Source organism: Dioscorea cayenensis, unplaced genomic scaffold (genome assembly GCF_009730915.1).
Source record: "Dioscorea cayenensis subsp. rotundata cultivar TDr96_F1 unplaced genomic scaffold, TDr96_F1_v2_PseudoChromosome.rev07_lg8_w22 25.fasta BLBR01001119.1, whole genome shotgun sequence".
NCBI classification, from domain to species: Eukaryota; Viridiplantae; Streptophyta; class Magnoliopsida; order Dioscoreales; family Dioscoreaceae; genus Dioscorea; species Dioscorea cayenensis.
In genome coordinates this window covers 23,352-38,684 of record NW_024087510.1, presented here as the reverse complement: position 1 = coordinate 38,684, position 15,333 = coordinate 23,352, and the positions used below count along the sequence as shown (strand labels likewise).

The window sequence follows — 15,333 nt, the reverse complement described above, 5'->3', positions numbered from 1 at the left end:
GGCAGGAGAGAGAGAGACAGTGGAGGTCGATGCTGAGTGCGTCTGAGAAGGAGGTGTGGGAAGGAGTGGAGGAGTCGGTGATGAAGTCATGCGGGGAAGGCCTCGCTGCTTCTTCCGGCAGTCACGCTCAAAGTGTCCCACATTGCCACAATAGTGGCAAGTCACAGTCTTCTTCGGCCGCTGAGAAGACCGAGAAGCAACAAAAGTAGAAGAGGACGGAGTAGCCGGTGAAGGAGCAGGAGGACGAGTAGCAGCAAGTGCACTGCCCCCGGGAAGGAGGCCCGGAGACGAGTCTCCTCAAGCACGTAACAAATGCTGAATGCCTCATCTAAGGAGTGTGTGGTAGGGGCATGTAAATGACCGGCCCGGGTCGACTCAAACTCGTGGACGTAGACGCATAATGAACGCAGCGTACATACGCCGTGACTCCTCATGGCGACGGCGACCGGTGCATGCCCTCATCGAGACAAGTAAGGAGCCGAGCAGGTGTGGGTAGGGGCGGGTGAGAGGGTGTGAGGGCATCAACTCGCGCCATAACCCACAGAATCTACTATAGTAGTGATCAACAGTATCCTCCCCTTGATGTAGAGTGTCAAGGGCCTGATATAAGGTATAGATCTCGCTCGACCGAACCACGTGAACGACGCCTCAAGTAGCTCCACATCGCACGAGCGTAGGGGAGATCTGCAATATGGGTGCGAATATCAATGGTAACAGTCTGACAAATAATCATCCGCGTCGTAGAATCATCGACAATCCACTTCTCAAGTCGTTGCTCATAAGCTTTGAGAATGGCGTAATCGATGTTGATCGGGCTTGAGCTCTGGAGCGATGAGAAGTACCGTCAACATGGGAAAGAACACGAATGCCATCAAGAATGGGCTTGAGAGTAAGCCGCCATGGAATATAATTGGTGCCATCAAGCACCACATCAGAGTGGGAGATACTGCGGTGACGGACATCGGGGAAGAACTCCACCGAGTCCGTCTAGATCCATACTAAGCTGAAATTAAATTACATAAAAAAATAAAAATAATTCTCAAACAAGAGAATAAAAACCAAAACCAATCAATTAAAAAAACATAAAAGCAAAAGTGAAAATGAGGATCCGGTCGGGCGACCCAGATCCGGCAGAGGCAGAGATCCGCGGCGACTGGGCGCAGCGCGCCGGAGCGCCAGGCGGGGCGAAGCTGAGGCGAGCGCGATAGCGCGGCCGCGGGCGCAGAGGCGCGGCCGCGGCGTCAGGCGCTTGATGCAGGGCAGCCGCGGGCGTTAGCGCTGGCATGGGCGCGGGCGCTGGCGCTGGCGCGGCGCGGGCGCGGGCGCGGTGCGCGTGCGCGGGCAGGCGCGGCGCTTGATCGCGGGCGCGGCGCGGTGGCGCGGCGCAGTATCGCCGCGGGTCCGCGGGCGCCAGGCGAGGGTCGCGTCAGGGCGCGGCGCAGTCATGGGCAGGCGATGAGCGATGCGCTGGCGAGGCTGAGCGCGGGCCTAGTGGGCGCTGAGTACAGGCGCGGGCAGGCGTGGTCAAAAAGAGCACGACCGGATCGAACGGGCAGTGGTCGCCGAGAAGGATCGCCGGGAGGTGGGCGGGGTTCGACACCACCGCAACCTAAGCTAATCGATACCATGTTAGAGAGTGAGAGGAAGAGAGAAATGCTTGAACCGTTGATCTCAATGGACAAGCTCATGTATAAATAGAAGATGAAGTGTACAAGTACATATAGTGTACATAGTCTATACTCAGGATATACACACACATATATACATGTATCTAACACCCACATCTCTCTCTCTCTCTCTCTCTCTCTTACTAAACTCATAATTGCAGAAATAATCAAGCAATGAGCTGACATTCATCTTCCATAGCTAACTATGAAATTGATTTCTCCATTAAAAAAAAAAAGGCACCAAATTCTCAGTCCTGATTACATTTTTGATAATGGTGGCACTTCCACATCTATCTCATACATAACTGCAGAAATAATCAAGCAATTTGATTTTTGATATTCATCTCTCATAACAAATCATGAATAACAATTTCTCCAACAAAAAGCAATAAATTCACAATTCTGATCAAATTTTGATAATGGTGGCACTTCAACATCTCTCTCTTGCATGCATGTATAATAAAAGCACTATAACTGTTCCATGCATCTGTCACTGTTAAATGCCAATTTCTTCAGAAAAAAAAAAAAATCAGTAAAGTTGATACTTTAGCTAGACACTCTACATCTCTTCACTTGCAAAACATATCGATAATGAAACAGTGGTTATACGATGATGTCAAATAGAAACCGAAGAGAAGCAGAGACTCGGAGTTCAGAATAAGCTTCAGAGTGCATTCTTGAGTACTCTAATGGTGATTGCTAAAGCATAAAAAAGGAATGTATCAAAGGTGACACTTCAAAATCAAGTAGTTATGCAGCAAAAGGCTGTCCTTCACTGTTAACCACCAGGATGTGGACTTTGGAGACAAATTCGCATAAAAATACATTCCAAAATCCTCATTGTAGGTAAAGCTTCACATCATCTGGATATTAACTTTGCTTAATTTGTTGTAAAAAAAGATTTTGTCAAATAAAAGCTGATAAGAAATGAACATATATGCTCAATGTGTTTCATTTCATTCTTATTTATACAAGCATTCTCAAAGTATAAAGATTACTGTATTCCATTTATCATTAATCTCAGTTAATAATTAAAAATAAAAATGAAATTATTATTGAATTGAAACTAGTGGATAATGGAACATAGTAAGGGCATTCATGCAAAAATAAATATAGATTTTTAAAAGGGTATAGAAGCCAAAATAAATAAATAAGGTGCGAATCACGAGGCACTATCAACGGTCTTGATGGTGTCTCCGACGAGGGTTTTACCGAGGTTTTCAGACGCTCGATGGGAAGAAGGCCATTCATGGCGGTGGCCTCGTTGTCGTCCCGCTTCGCGGCGCTCTCGAGAAAGATCGTCCAGCCGCCCCTCCTTTCCGCTGCCCGCTTCTTCACTGCACCTCTCCCGGGCGATGCCGAGCCCTTACCGGACGATCAACCCACATCTCAGCAGCGGCTTCCCTTTCAGCGGCCCCTCGAGAATGGTCTCGATCCTGGTGTTTATAAGGTGTGGAAACACGCGTACTTCTCTTTGTTGTTTATACTTTTGTTTTTTCGATGTTTGGTTTTGATTTGTGAGTTTTGGGGAAGGCGGTGATGGTAGGGAAGGTGGGCCAAAAGCCGGTGCAGAAGCATTTGAAGAGCGGCCGCTCTGTCGTGCTGTTCTCGCTGGGCACTGGAGGAATCAGGAATAATCGCAGACCATTGGACAATGAGCAGCCCAGGGAATATGCGGAGCGATGCGCCGTTCAATGGCATCGCGTGTGCGTTTATCCGGAGCGGCTCGGAGACCTCGCCCTCAAGCACGTCAATCCCGGGTCAGTGATCACCTTCCCTACGAACAACAATTGTTGGTCTCTTCATTGATGATTAATCGCAAAGTTTTATTAAGTATTAAAATTAGGAGAAAAAAGTGAAATTTTTTGAATCATAAGGAAGCTTTAGAACTTGAAGCTGTAGAAAGTACTTTGTGGCACAATTGCAAGACGATAGGTAATATTTTGGCAATGTTTGTTTATCAAGGTTTTGGGCAACAAACATCTAGCTTGGATTTAGAGTTTAAGGTTCTAAAATTATCTTTGAGTTGAGAATTTGAGACTCTTTTTATTGGCCTACCAGTCACATTTGTTTCGGAGGTCATAGGTTATGAGTTATGCATTAGGGGAGATTATGGAGTTAGCCATATTGGTGATATGGTCATGAAGCAGCAATTCTGTTTTCATGATAATGTGTTTGTTTAATGGAGGAATTCTTATATGGATCTAAATTTCGGACGAAGGCAAACCTAGTTATTTATGCTTCAAACTCCAAACTAATGGGAGGGTCAGTGATTGGTTGCTTGGACACTTGTCTCTGTTAGCAATTTGATTGCAATGCCATTGCTAAGTTAATCTTATAAAGATTTCAAGATGCTTGTGATGACTATATTTATCAGCAGCTTTCTTTAATTCTTTTTAGCAATGATTTGGTTATCTATGAGAAGCCATTGATATAAGCTTCTTTGCTACTTCCCTAAACATATTTGTTTGATTCATTAAGTGGACACAATAACTTCTGCCTTGTTGAAAAATGAAAAATTGGAGCTGCTTGCTAATTGTTTTAACTGTCTTATTGTGGTTAGGAAAAATCAAAAAGGAAAAAATTCATAGTTAAACATCCTTATATTATGCCTTTTGTTGATGGAGAAATTCTCAACTTATTTGGCATGTGTATCATTTCATATCATGAATAATGTGTCAGCCCTCAGGCTATATGTACTTAACCTTTTTGGGGGAAAGTATGCATTTGCAGTATTTGCCTGTGTTTAGTTATTTTTTCCTCTAATTTGATTTATATTTGAATCTTACATTTGACCATCCAAGCTGATTGGCTTTTTTATGTTTCTCTACCATAGGTCTGTTTTGTATTTAGAAGGGAACTTGGAAACCAAAGTGTTCAGTGATCCAACTACTGGCCTTGTGAGACGTATAAGAGAAATAGCTATACGGCGAGATGGTAATTCCTTTCCCTCCATTGTGTTATAAACTTAGTTGCAGATAAAGGATTTTGTTGTAGATAAAGGATTTTGCTTTGTTTATTAAGAGTTATTGCCTTATTTAAACTTAGTTGCATTTTTTAACACAAATGTATAGAATATAAGATTAAAGCATTTTAACAAAGGCATAGATTATTATGCTTCCAGAGGTAATATTCCAATGATTCTAAATGTTGATGTTATGGATTTTGCATTTTTGCTCACTTGGTCTTATCTGAAGGAATTTTAACTGAAATATTGTTTCTCTAAAGCTAATACTTCTTGTGAATGGATATAAGACGAGAAACAAAACTAAATGCAATTAAATAACACAAGATCTCCTTGAAAGGAAAGGGGTCTTGCAGCCTTGCAGGGGAAGCTACTATCATTACCCAATGAGTTTGTTTCACAGAAAAAAAAAGTGAGTTAGCATCATGGAAATATGATCTTAAGCAAAAGAAAAATTGACAATGTCATGAATAGAGGATATTATTTGACCCACTGACTGAAAATAAAATGGATAATAGAAGATCCTGATTGAATGTCAAAGCTTTGTGGATTTGAGTTGTAAGGAGGAGCTGTATTTTGCAGGTCTCAATATGGAAAAGCTAGCATGTTGCTCGAAGATGTCTTTTTGCATTTTTTTATGTCTAATTCATAAAAAAATCTGGGAGATATAAGAAAGTTTGATGATAGGATTTGTGTGAAGTATAATCAGTTATAATGAGGCCCCTATAGGCTCAAGCTTTGTGTCTAATTCAGATTCAAGATCTTTAACAAATTAAACAAAAACGGCATGTTGTTTGCAACCTTGGTTTGAACATGCTATGTGGTCATTAAAGAATTCAGAAAACTTTGATCAGAGCATACAAGTAATCACAGTTTTATTTGCAAGAAAACTATGCAAACAAAAATATCTTTTTTTCTGTATTTGGAACGAGGGTCAACGTAATGATTCCGTGCTGCATGGAAGATTTCTTGACATATGTACTGATATCATGCTGAAACATATTGCTTTCTATCTGTGTTCTTTTTTCACATTTAATTTCCAAAAACATGTGAAACAAATGAATACTTTATTGACCAGTCCACAATTGTTTGCTCTATCAAATAGATTGCTGACCATGGATGTAGATTTTGCTGCTGTTAGTGCTTATAGAAAAAGTTGATTACTGTCTGCATGTCTGTTCAGTTTGTGAACATTTTTGCTGCAAAAATATTATAATTTAAGGTCACTCATTAGGCACACCAGTCTTATGAAATCCAGGAAAAAGAAAAACCAATAAATCAATCATCCATGTGCAATTTTCACAGATCACATTCCTTGCATGTTAAACATTGCCGAAAAGAATACACTATATCATGTCGCAAGGTATTGCCTGTTTCCAGATCTGCACATAGAATGTGAACATATTTACTTATTTTACAGTTGAATTCGGAGACTCAATTGAAATATAACCAAAATTCTTCATACCAACTATGTGAACAGGTCGCCTCGTCTTTCTCGGTGCTGAAACCGAAGCCGGCCAGAGTCAACCCCAGCAAGCAGATCTAAGGAGTGCTGGATACTACTGAAAAGATGAACTCATTCAAAGACCAAAAAAGAACAATTGAAAAATGGTGAAATAGCAGTTCTTTCCCACCTTCTAACAAACATGTTATTATTCTGACAAATCTCAGTCAAGGTTGTGTTATTGGGATGTGTTTGGCTCTGCTTTTTGGAGTTTAACAAAAATCATATTTATTTTTATATAATGTGCCTTTTTATTGAATTTAATGAATGAATTATTAGCCAAATATCTGTTAATTTTTTTAAAGCCAAAATTAATGATTTGCATTGATATTTCAAAGTTAGTATGCTTTGTTTGTCTCACGTGGGCGGTGGATCACCGGCCCGCGCTTCCTGGCCTGTAGACAAACATCTACACCAGTGCGTCGGCGATGCATAGATTTCTTATTCTCAAGTATGTTCCATGTTATCTCTTTGACTTCATGCTCATTATTTTATATTTAATACTATTTATTTTTCTTTCATTCATTCTTTCTTTAATTAATCCTTAAGTATGTTCCACATTTTGTTTATTAAAATCAAGCTCTTGTTGTTGTGTGGTGGTTGTTGATTAAGGTACTCTAGAAGTCTAGAAGATCCAAGAAAATAGTGAAAATATTTTTCAAAGTCTTGCTAGGAAATTATCCCATCTCAATGAGGAATTCACATAGATGATTAATTTTTAAGCATTTAATTTGAAAGCATGATTGTGACAAAACAAAGCAGATTAGAGCGAGTACCAGTTGTGCACTTAATACATCAATAAAAGTGTACAATTAGAGACTTTATTAAACCCCAAAAAAACTTAAACTAAAAAGTATCATAACCCACATGTATTATTTAAAAACTCAAAACATAAAAATAAATCAACTTGAAGTCTATTTATTTAATCAAGTGAAAAATGATAAAAGAGTTTAAAATTATTATGATGCAACTCATTTTCAAAAAGAATAAAACAAATCTAAAAGAGTCTTTTTTTATTTAATTCAAACACGTAAAAACTAGCTAATAAATTATTTTTTTTTTAAAAAAAAAAAAGAAAAGAAAAGGAAAGGAAAACGCTGTCAATAAAAAAACAGCACAAGGTTATGCCACTTGCCAACTTATGAACTCTTCATTGTACATATTCATTCACAGGCTTAATCCTCAGCCAACCATTGGCCTGCATTCACTCCTTTTGACATTTTCAACACCCTTCTTAATGTCCCATAAACATGCACAATTACTCTTTTCACTTATATAATTATACATCTCATTTCAAGAACCTCATAATAGAAACCAAAGCCAAGCCAAGCCAAAGCAAAACAGAGAAGCAACCTCCAAATCCCAAAAACTTAATCACATGACTTCTTTCCATCCATCTTCTACTCTTAAAAAAACACCATAACAATCTTATATCTCCTTCTCCTCCTCTTCTTACTCCTCCTCAGCCAAAGCCATGGATATCGGCTTCGAGGTATCGGCTTCCCGATCACCGGAGCTCAGCCAGAGGCTCACCGGAGAAAACGCTGATATGATTGGCAGGACGTTCAACATGCTACCTAGAGGTGTTCCTATCCCTCCTTCAGGGCCTTCAAAGAGACATAACTCAGCCATTGACTCCATTAATGAACAAGGCTTCAACTCTCCATGAAGACAAAGGATTCACTTCTTTATCTATCATCTTCATCTTCATCTTCATCTCCATCCCTCCTTTAATTTTTCTTCTCTTGTATATATTTATATATTCATGTTCTCATAAATGCATGTGCTTTGTTATGATATTCTTTTTCAGAAGGTAACAGCACCTTGCTCTTCTCTACTTGAGTTCAAGTGCTTGTTTTTCTTCTTCTTCTTCTCTTTTTCTTCTTCTTTTTGGTTTGAATTTAGAGAAATAGATCAATATAGAGATCAGAGAAGGACTTGCTATCTGTAACATTCACGTCATATATTGACATTTGAGACAATGTAAAGGGTTTTCTTTTCATTATAAGTTGGTATGATGTATTGTTAGGTATGTGTGTGTGTTTAGGTGAGATTGATGTGGTTGCATGCCAAAACTGCAGGCCTTGTCCAATTAAACAGCTCCACATGTGTTCTAGTTCTACTGTAAAAAGGATAATATTTTTAGATTAATTTATATTTTTCTATATATAGCCAGACTAGATTTCAACTTTTATTAGGAATTTGACAATGTTGGAGCCTGTAATTGTCAGAGCAAATACCGTTATTAGAAAAAGCAGTTTTGATTAATGAAATTTTAAAAAAAATTTACAATTGCTCAACTAATAAAGAATCTTAATTAATTGGTTATTAATTTTTTTATGATGTATTTTATATATCTAATTTTTTTTTTTAAAAAAATTGCATCTATAACTTCATAAAAAAAATTGCAATATCTTACTTGTGGTTTGGGTTTGGTTTACTTGTTTTATTTATTTGTTTAGTGTGGTTTGTGACACCAATATCCAACTTAGGACTTTATATTTTATATTTTTATATTTTATTATTATTTTATAAATATGGACTATTAAATCTTAGTCAATATTCAGAAGGTTTTGCCATCTCGGGCCGGGCCTAAAGAGCATTGTTTAGGTCTAACTTTATCGTGAGTTCATGTTGAATTGGGCCAATACCAATGAACACACATTTGTGCCAGAGCATTGGATTCTTTTGCTTGGTGTACCTTCCCATTTTGAGTCTTGGACTAGTGTTTTACTTTTTATATTTCTAAAAAATATAAAAAACTTATTGTAACCAAAAAATTTATTAGAAAAAAATAAGAGTTATCAATACTGGCCTAGCCCAATGAATAAGGTATGCATTCTCATAAGAGGTCAGAGTGTTCAAATCCCATCCAACATATGGGGAGTAAGAGTTCATGGTGTACTTAGTGTAGAAGCAAGCCTCTATGACTCTCAAAAGCCATTTCTGTTGTCTTACCATTGCTAGTCATTAGAGAATTTAAGAAGCTAGTTTGAGATTCCTCCATCTTAGACTTTAAAAACCACCCCTGCAATCGAAAAGTGGGCTCTATTTGCTCAAGAGAGTTCTCTATCTCCCCCCAACTAGTACAAACCCATCCAAGGGTTATCCCACGAAAAGTCACATTGGCATGACCAAAGAATCACCAAAGGAAAAGACTCTAATTGTGTCATAAATAATGCAATTAAATTTGTCACTTAGTATTTGTGCAAAACTATTTATGTTATATAAAATCCTGTTATACAAAACTAGTACACCTTAAAGTATTGGTAATACACTATGACACCAAATGATAAATCCCTCTGCAAATATAATGTATAAACAACATGTTTGGGTGATCTAATGTAGGTGATAGATGAACACCTGGGGTTGCTTAATTGGTGATGACGGTGTTACAAGTTCTTCCATTATGGGTTTAATCTTTGAATTCAGCTATAATGTGGTCCCCACACATTGAAAGTCAGTCCTAGGTGGCCCAATTTGCTTCTTTATCACCGTTTGGGTGAATACATAGCACGCGGTTTCTATCTACTGAGGAACAGATAGCCCGAAAGCCTTACTAAATCGTCAAGGGCGTGCACAAGCCTCGGTGGAGCAAGTGGGGGCGGGGCCTACGCACTGACAGCGCCTGGGACCACCCGCACTGACAACCACCGCTCACATCTCCTAGAATATGCCTCACTGGGAATCGAACTCTCACCACTCAATGAAGCAGCCTATCGTGCACCCATATACCAATGAGACCATTTGGTCATTGGTATGGACATAAGTAAGATGTAATTTTGAAGTAGTAGTTAACATAATTATGTAAACTTTCTCATGTATACAAGATTGTTAAATATGGCTGAGTAATCTACATCGAAAGATAGAGGACTTGTCATACGGCTGAATAATTATGTAAACTTTCTCATGAATAATCTAGCACATAGTTTTAATAAACAAGTAGATGACAAACGTACTTGTCACATGGCTGATAAAGTCCATCATATTAATGACCAATGTTGTTAGACCCTGGATCGGCCCGTAGGGTTCAACCGAAAAACCCGGAACCGCCATGTGGCCTCGCCTGGGTATACCCCATTGAACCCGGGTATGGAAAAACCCGGTGTTAACTCATGTGACAAGGGTTCAATGTGAGCCAGTTGACCCTAGCCAGTCAATCGGGTCACAAAAATTAGAGTTTTTACAAAAATTTAATAATTTATTATTATTTTCTCATTAGAAATTATAAAAATCATGTATATTTATTAATATTATTTTTTTAATTTATAATCAATAAATGGAATTACAAAATATATATATATATATATATATATATCATAAACATACCAACAAAAATTAGCATGTAAAAAAATAAAATTTATTAATATATTATGTAAATACTAAATACTTTCTAAAAATTTATTTTTTTAAAAAATAAAACAATAAATGAGTGTAATTTTTATTATAAATATAAAAAAATAAAAATATTCTAACTAAATAAAAAAATATAAGAAAAATTTAAAAACAAAATAAAAATCTCAATTGAAATTGGGTAAGTTACATAATTTATCGATAAAATGTATCATCCATATAAAAAGATAAAAAAATTAGTAAATTAAATTTCTTATCTATTCCGACAAAAATCAACCAATAAACAAACAAATAAATAAAAACACCGAGAGGAGTTCAATAATTATATATTAATATATTAAATTTGTAAATGTTTAAAAATTTAAAAATAAATGACATAATTAGAAAACACTAATGCATATAAGGTCATTTATCAATTTAAATATCAAATTTGAGTAATTTTTTTATATTATAATTATAGTTTTTAATATTATATTTGTTCATTATTAATTATTATAATATTTTTTATATTTTATTATTGACCCAGTTCAAACCCGCTTTGCTCGACCTCGGGTCGAACCCTATCGACCGACCTCGCGCCTCACACGGGTTATCAGGCCCGTGTCCGCAACCTTGTTAATGACTAATTGGTGAGTTGTCGTGCCGTGGAACCTACATTGAAAGATTATTGACATGTCCGAATATGCGTGTGTGTGCAAGCGTGCACGGTGTCGAGTAATAAATACCCGGTGAGCTCCGAGGGATCGAATCCAGTAGGAACATGGCATACTAGTACTAACTTCTTCTCTCGCTATCTAGCCTAATGATAATGGGATAGTGTGGTGATCTAATGTACGAAGAGATGAACACCGAGACGTAATATGCAAGGGTAAAATGGAAGGAGAATCTCAATCGAGAACGTGGGGTGTCTGAGGGCAATGCTCCCCTAGGATTCGAGTGTATTAGTACCGGATAAGCAAAAGTGTTTCTATGATGAGTAAAGTTAAGTCGTGGAAATCCAAACATAATCGGGTCTATCTCAGATCACCAAATCATACTAGTCCCTCACGAGGTCCGTGGAGAAATCACCATCTCAACACCTCACACCACATATGACCGTAGAAAGCACTCTAGGGATTCTAAATTGTGCGATCCAATTCCTAAAGATCGATCCAACCCTAATTCCAATCAAGGATCCTAACCCCCTCACAAGGTCCCGTGGAGAAATCGAGCAATCTCACGCCTCCCACCAAATATGGTTGTATAGAGCTTAGGGAATGGAGATAGAATACACCTGAATCTGGAGGAAAGGGGATACTTCACTATCTCATGATTCACCTCTCAACCCTCTTCAATCTTGAGGTTCTAACCCTAATGGAGATCTCTCTCCCACCAAGGCAACATCATGCAAATCCAATCAACCACAAGGATTAATTAAACAAGCAAGCAATGAGAATACAAGATTAAAAACTTAACCAAAACCTCGGATTAAATAGAAACACTAGCAAATCCACAAAAGATGAGAATCCTAGGGTTCACTAAGCCCAAATACCCTCTAGGGTTTTTAGCTCTCCATGGAGCAACATACAAAACACACCATCAATGAATGAAAGTACATTAAAAACCATAGAAATAAACCCCTTATATATGAACCGATGGCCTTGATGGAGAGCTCGACGCCTTGAAGGACCCACTCCAAGCTAGGTTCACCGGTGGCTTCCTTTGATGCTATTACGGAGGAGGAATCGACCGAAGTTGGTGACGTAAGCGCCTCCAAAGCCGCAAAGACCTCCTCTCAGACCCTAGGCTGCCTCACCCTCAAGAGCCGCATAAAAGATGAGAAAGGGAATAGGGCAAAACGCTATTTATAGGCCTTAGATCGCGTACTGCCACGCGTTCCCTCACGCCCACGCTGGTCGAGAATTTCCACTCGGGCGCTGCTGGAATTTCCACGCGCCGACGGAATGCACTTTGCTACAAGAATGCTACGAGTGAAATTACACGATGCTCACAAAACGCTGATCCAACACTTTCTTAAGGCCACACGTCCGCACACGTCCATGTGGTAGGCTACTAAAACTCTTTCTTCATCGACGATCTTTTGAGAGGTCTTGCAATCTCTACAAAAGAGAAGGAATACGAAGATGTGTACGCCTTTGTGCCCTTCCAAATGAGTGAATCGACTTGAATCTTCTTAGAAGTTGGCACACATCTCCAGCTTATGAACCGCTCTCGTCGTCTTGATCCTGAATTGAACAAGAACTCCCAACATTGTGTCTTTATAGCCTATCTTGCTTCCTTTTTACTCTTTGAAGCATCTCACAACCTATAGTGCATAAAAGAACAACCAAATACACACACATGAGAGCATAAACCACGCAGAAAATGATGCTTCAGTCATGTAAAACATATATAAAAATATGTCTACTCAAACACTTTATCAATTATATAATATTGGATTACATCTTCCCATCTTGGATTCTAATCGAACAAGTAGTTGGGCTAAAGTTATAAGTTGAACACCCTATGAAACTATTTATTTGCTTGCGAAATCATGTTCCCAACAATGTATCAATATCATCAAAGTACCCCTTTACCGTGTGTAACATTTGTGATCATCAACCAACATTCATCCTTTTATTCTTCACCCAAGACCGATGTTCATCTTTTGAAGTTTGCCTTCAGTGTTGGAGGCAAAATGTGCATCGTAAACCATCAAAATTGCATAGTATATTGAACGTCTTTATTTAGAATAATGAAAGGCTATCTTCTCTTGAGGCATGAACACACCACTTACAATCCTTTATCAAACATTGGGTGGTACTTAAATATGTTGCTTATTATAGTTGACAAAAATGAATCGAATTGTTTTTTTAAAAAGATGAATAAGACAACTTATGTTTATAGAGTTCCCATCCCCGAAAACATTGAGTAACAAAATTATTGCCTTCCGCCCTCGCTCTTCTTTTAGGTCTATTGGTACACCCGATCGCCGATAGAGCTCTCACCGAGTAGTGAGAGTCTCGATTCTCAGCTAGAGCACATTTCTGGGAGTTGTGAATAGTGGTTGTGTATGGGTGGTTCAAGGGGTTCATCTCGCCTGGTTTCATAACCAGGCGAGTCCCTGGTCAACCAATTAGAGATCGACAGCCATGCGATCGGATGACGCCACGTGGCATTGAAAATTTGGGAAATGAAAATCCTCCTCATCCGGGTTCATCTCCACTAACCAAAACCTCTTCATCCTCCTCATTCTTCTCATTCTACTCTCACGTGCTGTCTGCCACCGCATCACCCTGCCGACTCGAATCCAGCGAGACAATCTCCTTCTTTGACCTCCTCCTCTTCGAGTGAGACCTGCAGATCTCTCCATGACCACCGTGCGTAGGAGGAGTTGAATGGGTTCACTGGGAGGCCATACTCGCGGGTACTACAAGCTCCTAGAGAAGCGGAAGAAGTCGGGGCCCATAAAGAGAAGTTCCTCGATGCCTCGCCAAGCACCGGATCGCCGTCGTTCTGCCGGGAGTGGATCGTGGAAGTCCACCCAGGTGCAGAATCCTCCTCTTTTATCTTCCTCATTTGTTCAGAATCAAGGATTTGTGTAATGTTTGCCTGGTTGAAGTTGGAAATCCTTTTGTTTATGATGTGAGTTTGTACATTTAGAATGAATGTTGTTTTGTCTAGATAAAACTTTTGCTTTCCCTTCATGTATGTATTGAAGAGCTACATATGAGCTCAATTCTGTGGGTTTTGGTTGAAAAACCTTGTCTTGAGATTGTTGTGAATATGATTCTTGGACAAGGTTATGCAGTTTTACGTTCTTTATGGGGATATAGAACATTTAATTTCTAGGTTTTTTAAAAATCAATTTTGGGATGAAAATGTTGGTTTCTTCTGCTTTTCGCTTTCAGAGTTTGATGTTGATAATATTCTACATCAAAGAAAGAAATGGTTTTTAATCAATAGAACTGATTATAGGACTGAATTCTTATGACAATAAAGTTGTTCATGCTGTGATTCGGATTAGTTGATATTGAGATGGAGTGGAAATGTCGATCATTCTTGACTTTTTAGAAGTTGACTTGGTGCAAAAATAATTATAGAATTAATAAACAATGGAGATTCTTTCATCCAATGGTTGCAATATATGCCGAGAAACCCGAGCTGGACAAACTCCGGATTTGGTGGTCTTCTTTATCTAAGTGTTCATCCTGTACTAGCATCTCTATAATAGCAGATGCACATAATCGCCGGTAACATGTCGAGTGCTTCTATATTATTTTTCTTTTTCATGGTCCAGTATGCATTTGATAGAGTTTTCCCTTGAGATCTTCTGAACTTTATGGTGCATTGTTCCCATCCGCTCCATTCAACATTGTCAATTGAACAGCATAAAAAGATTTTCAAGGCTGCTCCACCTCAACAAGGAAGGCTTGGCCTGCTGAAAGGAAAGTGCATGCAGGAGATCGGGATGCTACAAGGTCGATGATTCGGGAAATGCTACAGAGCTCTACACAAAGAAGTTTCTCGAAGGTTGTCAGCCACATACATCCCCAGAGATTTTACAAGCAGGATGTAATGAAACAAACATGCTCATAAACAATTGTATTTTACAAAATGATTCCATTCACTGGACTTTTAAAAAATCAAAGGACAAAATGATTCTTTCAAAAGTACATCTTCATCAACAAGATTACTTAAGGACAATTCTTTAGGATAATTGCTACCAATACCGCATAAAAGTGAACAAATGTCATCACAATAGGCAACTAGAAATGCTTTCTCTCTCATAGCCACTTGGATACAAATCAAGTTACTTACATATTATGACCACCTCCATACACCTCTTAACTCCTAAATAAAAA

The 15,333-nt window shown here is 38.6% G+C and overlaps 1 protein-coding gene across 1 annotated transcript; it reads left to right on the top strand.

The window, feature by feature from the left end:
• The first annotated feature begins 2,744 nt into the window (after positions 1-2,744).
• Positions 2,745-6,218, top strand: LOC120255649 (single-stranded DNA-binding protein, mitochondrial-like). Its single transcript, XM_039263425.1, has 4 exons — positions 2,745-3,117; positions 3,201-3,427; positions 4,504-4,604; positions 6,113-6,218. The coding sequence occupies exons 1-4, from the start codon at positions 2,899-2,901 to the stop codon at positions 6,196-6,198; spliced, it is 633 nt and encodes a 210-aa protein (XP_039119359.1). The 5' UTR covers positions 2,745-2,898; the 3' UTR covers positions 6,199-6,218.
• Positions 6,219-15,333: the final 9,115 nt, after the last annotated feature.